This window comes from Ascaphus truei, unplaced genomic scaffold, assembly GCF_040206685.1.
Source record: "Ascaphus truei isolate aAscTru1 unplaced genomic scaffold, aAscTru1.hap1 HAP1_SCAFFOLD_1835, whole genome shotgun sequence".
NCBI classification, from domain to species: domain Eukaryota; kingdom Metazoa; phylum Chordata; class Amphibia; order Anura; family Ascaphidae; genus Ascaphus; species Ascaphus truei.
In genome coordinates, this window is record NW_027454737.1 from 50,001 (window position 1) to 62,746 (window position 12,746).

The following is a 12,746-nucleotide window of genomic DNA, read 5'->3' on the forward strand; positions in this document are numbered from 1 at the left end:
ATATATATATATATATATATATATACACAGTGTTCGACAAACCTATACATTTGCTCGCCCCGGGCGAGTGGATTTAACCCCCGGGCGAGTAAATATTGGCCCAAGCAGCACACGTTTGGTACTAGGTGGCGAGTAGATTTTTTTTGTGTGGCGAGTAGATTTTTTGGTGATTTGTCAACCACTGCATATACATATACATATACATGTAACCCTGGTCCCCAGCAGCTCCTGGAGACCCCCCTTCCCTGGCGCAGCTCGATCGCGGGTACTGAACAACCCGACGGCTGCTTATAAGGGTGGGGGCTGGAGCAGGGAGCAGCGCGGCTTCTCCTGCCTGCGGCCGGTTGCCGGGGACGCGATCGGGCCGTTGCTAAGGCCGCGATCGCGTCTCTAAGGTCCCGGCGGCCGCAGAGCAGGGCGCCGCCATTGCGCTTCAAGTCGCGCATGCGCAGTGATCGCGCGAGGGCAGGAGAGCCCCAGATAGGTCGCGCATGCGCAGATAGGGGTAGGGAGCTAAGGCAGCTCTTAGGAGGTCGCGCGAGAGTAGGGAAGCATAGGGAGAGCTTGCGGCGGCCATTAGGAGTTAGTGTAGGCAGAGGGGAGGAGCGCACGCGGCCCCAATGTTATAGTAAGGGCCTCGGGACTACAATTCCCATGAGGCATAGCGAGGCAGGCACCAGGTGCTTGATAGGAGCCAATAGGGTTGTAGGACTGCCCTGGAGGGAAATAGATACATTTCCCGGGCTTTGCATGAGTCACGTCAGTTGGAGCAGCGGAGCTGAAGGGGAAGGAAGGATGCAGGGAGTGAGTGCAGCTCCTGCATCCAGATAGGTACCCTCACCCTCCAGGTAGGCCCCAACTCCCCACCAGGTTAGTGGGTAACTGATAAGGGACGGCCCTAGATAGGAAGGTCGCCCTTAGTGTGTGTAAGGTGCAGGTTTGGCAGTGCCACAGCGGAGAGGGCTGTGGGCACTGGCAAATAGGCACAGTGTGCTAGTAGTGGATTGCTACGGGATCCAGGTGGCTGTGTGTGATTGCAGCTGTCTGTGTGTGTGTCGCTGCATGTGCTGGGCGCAGTGCGTGCAGTGTGTGTGAAGTGTGTGTGGATCCCTGCAGGCTGACAGTGTGAGCTGAGTGTTGGCTGCAGGTGCGTTAGGCTGTTAGGATTAGCAGTTACAGTTGAGACTGGGTAGCTAGGGGAAGGGGGGCAGGTTAATGTTCCACAGGCCCTAGGAGTTTTCCCCAAGCCATCCCAGGTTGCGGTTCCTCAGGGACAGGCCCTAGGTTAGGGTTGCTGTCACTCTAGAAGTAGTTAGGCAGAAAGCTGATAGCGGCGGTTGCTGTTCCCATGCGGTTGGTGTTGCCGTGATCGGTTGCAGTTCCCGTGGAGCGGTGGGACCCTCGTTGGGGTCCACCGGCAGAGTACCTGGAAAGGATCAGACGGACGTCTGACCCTTTGAGAAGAGTGTTGCAGGCCCGAGCATCGGAGTGCTCGGAAGGTATCAATATTATATGTGCACCAACAGGCCTAGAGGTTTTAGTGACTGCGCAGTCACCCATTGACTATCTCCGTAGGAGTACGGGACCTTGGGTGTGGGGGTTTCACTGGACACTGGGTGGGATCACCTAGTGTTGGGGAAACGTCCTGCGAGACGTCACGGGTAGTGTCTCCTCGTGAGAGGGACACAGGTTATGAGGATATGTAAAGGCGATGATATGTTCTATGTTCGAAGTAAATTCCTTAGTTATTATATAATCACTGACTGTGTGTGTGGTTTCTAATTGGGTTCCTATGTAGGGTCATTCTACACGTCCATAGAATCCTACATAGGTGGAGGCGCTGTAAAAGAAGATTCGTTCCAGAGGATTCACCCCAGGCTCTCATTAGCGGAGGCTCAGACCTCCTGTGAGCCTGCAGGTATACGCACCACACCGGTAACACTACATGTTCTACTCACCCACACTATATATGAGATTGGGTGGGGTGGAATACCCGTTACATACACATACTTACATTTATACACACATACACATACATACACACACACACACACACACACACACACACACACACACATGTTCCGCACAGGATGGGCAGTCAGGTCTTGGTACTGTATCTCATCCCAGAGATTACAATGAATGTGATTACACGTAGATATTGGGGGTGGGGGTCTACATCTCAAACTGGATTGTGGCCTAAAACTAACACACAGTGATTTATTTCGGAGGCCTGCCAGGATCTTTAAATAAAGATATTTGACCCACGGGCTAGTATGCAGTTCGGGGAGTTGCAAGACACACACATTATAAAAGGCATGTATTATAGAGCACTACTTTTTCTTTAATCTGCAGCAGAAACCCAGTCTGGGAACCCAAGAACAAACAGATCTAAACAAATATAAGCACTTGTTCAACAACCTTCAAAACAAAGAAAATCGCATTGTTTCCACTGTATTTTACTCTTTAAACATTGTGTTCGGTTACATTGCTTTTGTCTTGTTCAAATGATTCTTTAGCAGCCTCAGAGAAGAGGAATGTTTCAGTACAGCAAGGCCTCGCTTCTCGGCGCCCCGCTTTTCAGCGATCCGCTGATACGGCGGTACCGAGAAGGGGGCCACCGTGTCTGCGCATGCGCAGAACGGGGAAGTCCGAGGTCATGCATGCGCAGAACGGGGAAGTCCGAGGTCATGCATGCGCAGAACGGGGAAGTCCGAGGTCATGCATGCGCAGAACGGGGAAGTCCGAGGCCTGCATGCGCAGAACGGACGGTTGCGCTTGCCGAACGGAGGTTGCGCTTGCTGAACGGAAGTTGTGCATACGCAGAACGGGGGAATTGCCGGTTTGCACATGCGCACACGCCGAAAATTGCCGGTTCCGCTTTCCGGCGATTTTCGCTTTGCGGCGGGCCCTTAGAACGGAACCTGCCACATGCCCGGGGCCCTCCTGTATGCAGTAAAACTTGAATTGTAATGTTCAAAAAGAACATGACCTCAGAGCACCCCCGACACCATGACCCCCTGAAAATCTGACCTTAAATAAAGCAAATAAAAATATCACGTGTGAGCACATTCACATCTCGGACAGGTCTGCAACGCTGCCTTTCCTGATTATCTCTTAGCAGACAATGCTTCCACTGCAGCCAGGGATTCTGGGTAATGACATTCAATTGAGCACACTGTCACCTTTTTGCTGCAAATTCACTGTAACACGGGACCCCTATAAGCTTTTGCCTATCGTATTACACAGCTTTTCAGCACAGCCTGGGTTACAGCAGAGCAGAGCCAGTAACCCTGCTCACAGACAGCTGTTTCAACCTTCCGCGTCTCATCAGTGTGAGACTGGTTATACTGGATTTGCCAGTTGAAGCGGTGATAGGTTAAAATAAGTTAGGATGGGTAAAAAAAAAATTATTTTTTTAAATATCAGCCGCTGAGTGGACGCCGAACACTCATGCCGAAATCTGCACCCACTAAAATTGCACTGGCCTTCTTTAAAGTCCCAGCAATAACCCTTTTGCAAGCGGCCCACGGTCGACCCACTGCTGGTCCCTCCTTGTGAGGAGTCCGACTTCTGCGTCGTCATGAGTTCTATCCATAAACTCATATCCTTAGCAGAGAATCTGTCAAGCGCTTCAGTGTGAGGCAGGTCAGTAAATGAGGACACTGGGGTAAGCGTGGGAGAGCTAAGCAGGGTCACTTAATCAACCGGTGCAGGGGGAAAGAGTAACCTCACCTGCTCCTTGGGTTATCCTTAGCCTCAATAATTGTTTACTTATAGCCATCTGCTGCCAAAATTGCTCATCACAGTGCGACCAAGACATCCCACAATAATTCCTATTCTCAAGCCCATATCTTGGTATGTAAACATAGCGGAACAAAGATGGGGAGTCTTTTCACCGATTACGATTGCTAGGACAGAAAACGCTTGAAGCCAATTAGAACATGTCCAGGGCAACACCTTTTTTTCCCATTGTCATCCTTCCTAGCCTCCCCTTTCTCCCAGGACATCGCTAACACCTCCCTGAAGCACAGCAGCAAGGACAATATCTCTAAATACTCTTCCTTACATATCTTCTCCTTCAGATCCGCTGGTCAGTGCAACCCCAACAGGCCTGTGACACGTGTGATCCTCCCCGAAAACATCGGAAACTTTACCCGTCTCTGCCGGGACCACTGTGGGACCCGGCAACACCACCCCTGCCTCGCCTCTAGAGGTAGAGGCTGCTAAAACGACCACTACAAGCCAGCCGGGACACAAACTGACCCCTGCTCTGGATGAAGACCCCTCCCATACTGCCACCATTTGACCGCCACATACCCACTTGGGCGGCTCTCCAGAGCGGGCAAAACAAAGTCACCTGCTGCAGGCAATGACCCACTCACCGAGGGATCCGACCCAGACCCCCGCACCGGTTCAGCCAGCACCACTCCTGCAACAATAGTTATTTGCCATGAAACGCCGACAGAGTGACCCTCGCACCAACGGCCCCCCTGGCACAGGGAACCGACGCCCCACCCCTTGGGGTAACCCGATAAGCCCCAACTCAATCCTGCCAAAGTGGACAATAAGGGGCTCACTCCCAGCATCCCCTTCCTAGGATGCAATGGCTGAAGCAGACTGGGAAGTTTGGCCGCATCCACATCACGGCCGCAATGCAAGTCGCCCTCTGGACTACTGCCTGCAGAACAGCTTATCGCAGGGCACCTCGCCACCGATTTCCCTGCCGGCCGCCTTCTTTAAAACGTAGCCAGCATCCAAGACACGTTTACATCTCCCGCGGGAAATGTCATCGGAGCGGCGGCCGGCTGACTACCTTTAATGGCTTTGGCAGCGAGATGTTCAGAGGCGAGGTGCCCTGCGGTAAGGTATCCTGCGGCCAGCAGTCCCGGCGGCGATTTGCGTGGCGGCAGAGCTCCCGTGCGATTTAGTGATGGCCAAACGTCCTAGTCCGTGGCTGAAGCGCCATGTGTTGGCTCTAGGAAATGATACTGTACTGTACTGAATCCTGAGGTTGCAGAAGTTGGTGCAGTGACGAGACGGCTGCTAAATCCTTCACAATAGTACAGTTCTAAAAAAGAAAAACAACTGCAGGATTTCACAACCGGGGAAAACACAGCCAGGGCAATCTCTGCCCAGTGACTGAATACAACACATTCCACAACTAGAGAGGCCTGTGTGTGCACTTCACAGGGAAGCTTAGCACACCTGGAGTTGTGTTGCTTCTTAAACACAATCACACAAGAAGTGAAGGGTTTAATACAGCATATCAACTACTATGATTTTCATCATTTTTAATCCATCTCTTCATTTGATAGCTTTAGTTACAAGCTAGATAATAAATATATATACATACACACGTGTGAGTGTGTGTGTGTGTGTGTGTGTGTATATATACACACACACACACACACACACACACATATATATACACATACATATACACATATATATATACACACACATATATATACACACACATATACACACACACAGGCCTGTATATAGGCATAGGCAAATTTCAGGGGGTCGTCAATTTTTGGAGGGGTCGTTGCTGCGGTTACATAGGCCCCGCTCTCTGTAAATGTCTCTTACCTCCTTCTGCAGCCGCACGGCATCAAATGACAACGTGACGTCACATGGCGTCCCGTTGTCATGGAAACATGTCGGGACACTGCAAGAGGAGGCGGCAAGGGCGGCAAAAAGGTAAGGGCCAATGGGTGGGAAAATTAAAAAAAACAGTCCTGTATACATACATAGTAAATTATACAGCATGATGGTGGCCCTATCACATGGCACCTGGCTTGGATAGGTGTTTCTGTGCAATAGTGCCCCGGGCGGCACTCTTGCAGTTACTGAATAGGACTGATTGATGATATATTGTTTTAACATGTTATATAATACTAAACCCTCCTCTGAAGGTTAGAGCACCGATTTGCAAAGTAACAGTGCCGTCTACAACCCTTTTAAACCTTGACACACATTTCTTGAAACAACAAAACATCTGATTTGACACAGAAGTCACACAGAAGAATGCGCCGCTGGGCCTGCCGAGTCCTGACTCTGTGAGTCATACAGAAGCTGGAAGGCTCCTGGTGATGTTTTACTGAGGTCACTGACTGGAACTCACATGTATACCAACAGGAAATAAGCAACGACTAAACTACTAAACAAGAGTGTATCCAAATACCGGCCAATGTCTATCGGCGCTGGCAGATATGTATGGGTAGCATTAGTATTTAAGGGAAGCCAGTTTAAACAAATATGTTACCCTCCTTGCCCGGCTCTAATGGAGTTTACGTAGAGTTGAACTATATTGTTCAGTCTCTCATACCTGGGCAGGGGGCTGGGTCGGTGCAGACTGGGCTCAGTCTCTCATACCTGGGCAGGGGGCTGGGTCGGTGCAGGCTGGGCTCAGTCTCTCATACCTGGTCAGGGGGCTGGGTCGGTGCAGGCTGGGCGAAGATATGCAGATAGGATAATGATGGGCTTCATGAACACTTCACGTTAGACATATTAACTGGTGACAAGTTATAAAGTTACCCCTGTCCTTTCTTCTCCTGGTAGCTCTCACTCATACCCTTGGGGGGCAATGGGGGCAGAATTGAAGCAGGGGTCTCCGGACCGTAACTGTGTTCTTTTCAGCTCCGTGGACCCCCTGCTTCCAGAGATACTTACCTCCGTAAGGGGGTGCCGGTATGTCTGCAGCCAGAAACTGCGTACCCAACATAATGGCGGCATTTAAATGTCCCGCACCATGCGGGCCAATAGGAAGCCATGACGGCATGCGTTGCAGCTTCCTATTGGCCAGCATGTTCGGAACATTTAAACGTCACAGGGATACCGCCAGCACCTACGGAGGACGTAAGTCTCTCTTGACGCAAGGGGTCCCCGGAGTCATTGTTAACTCATGACCAGCTGGCAACTTGGGCTACTGGAGGCTTAATATTTGCACTTGGAAATGATATGCGTTTTTTTAGGGTATTTATGTCTGTCAATCTCTTTCTACACCTGGAAGAATTTGGGAACACATTACAAACAAAGGGGTTTGAGCTGCAGGTTTATTAAATTTGGAGCCCTTATTTTCCACATTATTACACTTACTGTATGCCACAATTTTGAGTATATTGTCTCACTTTATCACGTTGGATGTCACTTTTTCTCTGGGATCTTCTTCACTATTTTGTTTTTGTATTTATGTCTGGCGCCTGAAGGCATTCCTTTGTAATATATTGGTAGCCTCAATCCTCAAAGGGGTTAAATAAGTTTCTGCCATAGGGTTTTGTTAGAAATCCTATTACATGACCCTATGGTACCAAAGTGTCTCCTACCCTTCACCATTGCATCGCTGGCACTGATTTCTAAGTAGGTGCTGATCTGTTTCACTAGCGAATAATGCCATGATCAGGGGTCTTTTAATGAGGGTGTGACTGTACATTTGGTTCCCTTCACCCCAGAATGAAAACAGATTGAGGTGTATTCACATCACCTTCCTGTCTGAGATAAGAGAGGGGTACTGTAAGCGAGAGAGATAAGGGCAGTCACAACCCATCCTACACTTCTTGTACCAGGTTTACAAAACACTTGCAGGGAATCTAAAACTCTTTTAAACATCACAACACTTCTTACCAATCCCCTCATTTTACCCTGCAAAACATACTGTATAATTGTCCGTTCAATTTTCATTCTTCATGGGACTGCAAGTGAAGAATGACTAATTCAATATAAGGCTGAGTCCCCACTGGCGCTGAGTGCGCTCATAGCATGAGCGCCGGGTGTCCTGCATGTACGCGCGCGGAAGGGGGGGGGGGCATTGCGGGTAGTTGAGCGCGCGGGAAAGTATAGGTTTTTTGTTTACTTAAGCACCGAGCGCGGGTGAGCGTGTGTCCAGCGTGAGCGGAGACTTACATATAGCTATATAAGTAACCGCCGCAAGCGCAGCACGCTCAGTGCTATCAGGGACGCAGCCTTAGTCATACTCAGCACCGTCCTAACTCAACCACAGCATAAAACACTACACATGCTACTTTAAAGCAGTAGCCGAGGCTGATCACCCTTTGATTGCATTTTATTTTTTAGATTTAAGAGATCTCTTATTGACCTGTCCAACAATGCTTCCATTTTTAGAATACAATGCTGCATTCAGGAGATATAAATATGAAGTGTCCGGGAGGTTAAAATGGAGCTCTCCATACAGCCCAGTGCAGGCTAAAGGTGACCATGGTAACCTCAGAAGATAGAGATTAAGAACATTTTTAACACCCCAAAAGAGCAGGACATGCGCAGAGGAGAAGATACTAACATTACACGAGACAAACTTACAAAGGCTTCTGGGTAGGTTGCTGCTTTAATATCTTTGCTACCAGACACACCAGCAGTGCATTGCAGCACTAAAGTAAACATGAAGTGGAAGTTCACATTTGCAAAGTACTTCATCTGCTTTATATACAGTTACCGGTCACTTGCAGGGGCATTGAAATGATTCCATGATATGCATTCCCTGCCACCAAAACACACACACACACACATACATACATATTCATACACACATATACATATTCATACACACATATACATAAAAATGAAAAGAGAGAGCCCACCATAAATACTTAACCAGATATTGGCGCGTGCACACGTCATACAGAATATAGAAGTATACTTCCCCCGAACCCAAGTGACAGAGGAAAAAGACACAGCACATCTGGTAATACTATCAAGAAAAGGAAAAAGGAAAAATCCAATGTTTCGGGGCCTATTGTACGATGCCCTGATGAAGGGAGCCTGAGTGGCTCCGAAACGTTGTGTGTGTGCGTGTATATATATATATATATATATATATACATATATATATTATATTATATATATACACATACACACACATACATACACACAAGTATAAAGAAGGGGGGCTTTCACTGTAAGGGACAGAACACAATAGCCATTAAGCCCCTAACGCAGAAGTTAGAAACTACTGTAGCACTTTTCAACATTAACCTTTACGAAATATGTGGGCATGGGTAAAATAATAGGGGTTGAAGGTGATAGGTTAGTGAAAAGGCCCCACAAAATATTCCTTTCTATCCTTCATCACTGTGGGAGAGGGATGTAGGTCCAATCTGCCTCTTTTTCCCCCTGTTGATTGTAAGCTCTGTGGCCCAGCGAGCCTCCTACCCCTTGCATGTGTAAACCTGGTAGCGTGGTGTTTGTTACCGGCCAACGTGTCTATAAAAGCAGTGGTTCTGTGTGTGGTGTTTTTTAAACCCACTAAACAATGCTTCAGATCTTTTTGGGCCTGTCACACAAATCAAACTTCAAAGCAGAACGTTATTCTTCCAGTAAATAGGTTGTATTGTTCTCCTGTAATCCCCCCCACCCCCCACCCCCCCCGTGTGTCACTCTGGCAGTGAAGAAGTTGAAGTGAGATTGTAAATAGAAAGTTTGGGGACTTCAGACGTGTACATAATAAAACAGTGGTACTCGGTACTATCATACGGTACCTCCCCCTACTGACTGTTTCTCACTATCATTGTACCGCGCTGTGGGATATGTTGTCGCCCTACTGTACATTAAAAGGAAATGCTAATCGCAATACCCAGAAGGGATAGGAGGGGGGCTGGTTACTCACAGGACTGGATGACATCCTGGAAGTGACACTTCTGCGTCCTGTCCCTGTGCTTGAGCTGCCTGCTGATGTGATGTTTCCAGTCTGTCCTGCTGCTGGGGGTGCCTGCTCCCCCTGTCCTGCTGCTCCTTGCAGCCCCCAGTTTCGGCAGCCATAGCCAGCAGCTGGGCAGCAACAACTGAACCTGACACATTGTAACACAGAGGAGGAGCTGCTGGGAACCCCCTCCCTGTGACATCACGATGGGATGGGGAATCTCTGGAGCAAACCAACCGCGCACTCAGATAGGGGGGTGGAAGCTCTCACTCACAACTGGTATGTCACTGCAGGGATCATAAGTATCCCTGACCCAGCAATCGGAGGAATATTTGCAATTAATTAACGTAGCGTTTTTATCTGGTTGGCTGTTTTGTGCGTAGTATCCTGTAATAGGTTGTATTTGCTTTTACAGCTCCCCTTCTCAGCATAGTTGGTTTGTTGTGAGGAGACTGAATACAGTCACTCACAGGCTGGGCTGGGGGTATAGGAAGGCAGCCCTAGGGATGGGATTATTTAGCGTTAGTGCAGAAGGAGCCATTAGCAGTAATAGTATTAGTCAAACATCATTCTAAATGAGGATGTTTAAAGTAGAAAAAACACAAGCTGCTGTTTACTTGTCAGACATGGGGATATGTGGGGCAGTGGATATTCAAAGTCGAGTATAAATAAAATTAATAATAAATGCTGATGTGTTTAAGTGAATAAAGGCATTTAAGGTAGACAGAGATGTGACTGGGGGGGGGAACACGGAGTGGTGCTGTGGGGGACGGCAAACGGAGTGGTGGTGTGGGAGGGGGGCAAACGGAGTGGTGGTGTGGGAGGGGGGCAAACGGAGTGGCGGTGTGGGAGGGGGGCAAACGGAGTGGTGGTGGGGGGGGGGGCAAACGGAGTGGTGGTGTGGGGGGGGGGGGGGGGCAAACGGAGTGGTGGTGTGGGGGGGGGGGGGGGCAAACGGTGGGGGGGGGGGGCAAACGGAGTGTGGTGTGGGGGGCAAACGGAGTGGTGGTGTGGGGGGGGCAAACGGAGTGGTGGTGTGGGGGGGGGCAAACGGAGTGGTGTGTGGGGGGGCAAACGGAGTGGTGGTGTGGGGGGGGCAAACGGAGTGGTGGTGTGGGGGGGGGGGCAAACGGAGTGGTGGTGTGGGGGGGGGGCAAACGGAGTGGTGGTGGGGGGGGCAAACGGAGTGGTGGTGTGGGGGGGGCAAACGGAGTGGTGGTGTGGGGGGGGGGCAAAACGGAGTGGTGGTGTGGGGGGGGGCAAACGGAGTGGTGGTGTGGGGGGGGGCAAACGGAGGGTGGTGTGGGGGGGGGGCAAACGGAGTGGTGGTGTGGGGGGGGGCAAACGGAGTAGTGGTGTGGGGGGGGGGGCAAACGGAGTGGTGGTGTGGGGGGGCAAGCGAGTGGTGGTGTTGGGGGGGGGCAAACGGAGTGGTGGTGTGGGGGGGGAAAACGGAGTGGTGGTGTGGGGGGGGGGGGGGGGCGGGGCAAACGGAGTGGTGGTGTGGGGGGGCGGGGCAAACGGATGGTGGTGTGGGGGGGCGGGGCAAACGGAGTGGTGGTGTGGGGGGCGGGGCAAACGGAGTGGTGGTGTGGGGGGGCAAACGGAGTGGTGGTGTGGGGGGGCAAACGGAGTGGTGGTGTGGGGGGGCAAACGGAGTGGTGGTGTGGGGGGCAAACGGAGTGGTGGTGTGGGGGGGGGCAAACGGAGTGGTGGTGTGGGGGGGGGCAAACGGAGTGGTGGTGTGGGGGGCGGGGCAAACGGAGTGGTGGTGTGGGGGGGGCGGGGCAAACGGAGTGGTGGTGTGGGGCAAACGGAGTGGTGGTGTGGGGGGGAACACGGAGTGGTGGTGTGGGGGGCAAACGGAGTGGTGCTGTGGGGGGGCAAACGGAGTGGTGCTGTGGGGGGGGGCAAACGGAGTGGTGCTGTGGGGGGGGGCAAACGGAGTGGTGCTGTGGGGGGGGGGGCAAACGGAGTGGTGCTGTGGGGGGGGGGGCAAACGGAGTGGTGGTGTGGGGGGGGCAAACGGAGTGGTGGTGTGGGGGGGGCAAACGGAGTGGTGGTGTGGGGGGGGCAAACGGAGTGGTGGTGTGGGGGGGGCAAACGGAGTGGTGGTGTGGGGGGGGGCAAACGGAGTGGTGGTGTGGGGGGGCAAACGGAGTGGTGGTGTGGGGGGGCAAACGGAGTGGTGGTGTGGGGGGGCAAACGGAGTGGTGGTGTGGGGGGGCAAACGGAGTGGTGGTGTGGGGGGGGCAAACGGAGTGGTGGTGTGGGGGGGGCAAACGGAGTGGTGGTGTGGGGGGGCAAATGGAGTGGTGGTGTGGGGGGGCAAACGGAGTGGTGGTGTGGGGGCAAACGGAGTGGTGGGGGGGGCAAACGGAGTGGTGGGGGGGGGCAAACGGAGTGGTGGGGGGGGCAAACGGAGTGGTGGGGGGGGCAAACGGAGTGGTGGTGTGGGGGCAAACGGAGTGGTGGTGTGGGGGCAAACGGAGTGGTGGTGTGGGGGCAAACGGAGTGGTGGTATGGGGCAAACGGAGTGGTGGTGTGGGGGGGGGCACACGGAGTGGTGGTGTGGGGGGGGGGGCACACGGAGTGGTGGTGTGGGGGGGGATATAAATGGAGTGGTGGGGGGCAAACGGAGTGGTGGTGTGGGGGGGCAAACGGAGTGGTGGTGTGGGGGGGGGCAAACGGAGTGGTGGTGTGGGGGGGGGCAAACGGAGTGGTGGTGTGGGGGGGGCAAACGGAGTGATGGTGTGGGGGGGGGCAAACGGAGTGGTGGTGTGGGGGGGCAAACGGAGTGGTGGTGTGGGGGGGGCAAACGGAGTGGTGGTGTGGGGGGGCAAACGGAGTGGTGGTGTGGGGGGGGGGCCAAAACGGAGTGGTGATGTGGGGGGGGCAAACGGAGTGGTGGTGTGGGGGCAAACGGAGTGGTGGGGGGCAAACGGAGTGGTGGGGGGCAAACGGAGTGGTGGGCGGGGGCAAACGGAGTGGTGGTGTGAGGGCAAACGGAGTGGTGGTGTGGGGGGGAACACGGAGTGGTGGTGTGGGGGGGCAAACGGAGTGGTGGTGTGGGGGGGCAAACGGAGTGGTG

At 52.4% G+C, this 12,746-nt stretch overlaps 1 protein-coding gene across 1 annotated transcript in view; it reads right to left on the bottom strand.

Annotated features, from left to right (window-relative positions):
- The window catches only part of LOC142476976 (protein Atg16l2-like), a 57,366-nt gene extending 47,522 nt beyond the window's left edge, over nt 1-9,844 (bottom strand). The window contains exon 1 of the mRNA XM_075582042.1: nt 9,623-9,844. Coding sequence (XP_075438157.1) covers nt 9,623-9,812 — 190 coding nt within the window. The 5' untranslated portion in view covers nt 9,813-9,844. The remainder of the gene's footprint in view (nt 1-9,622) is intronic.
- Between the last annotated feature and the right edge of the window lie 2,902 nt (nt 9,845-12,746).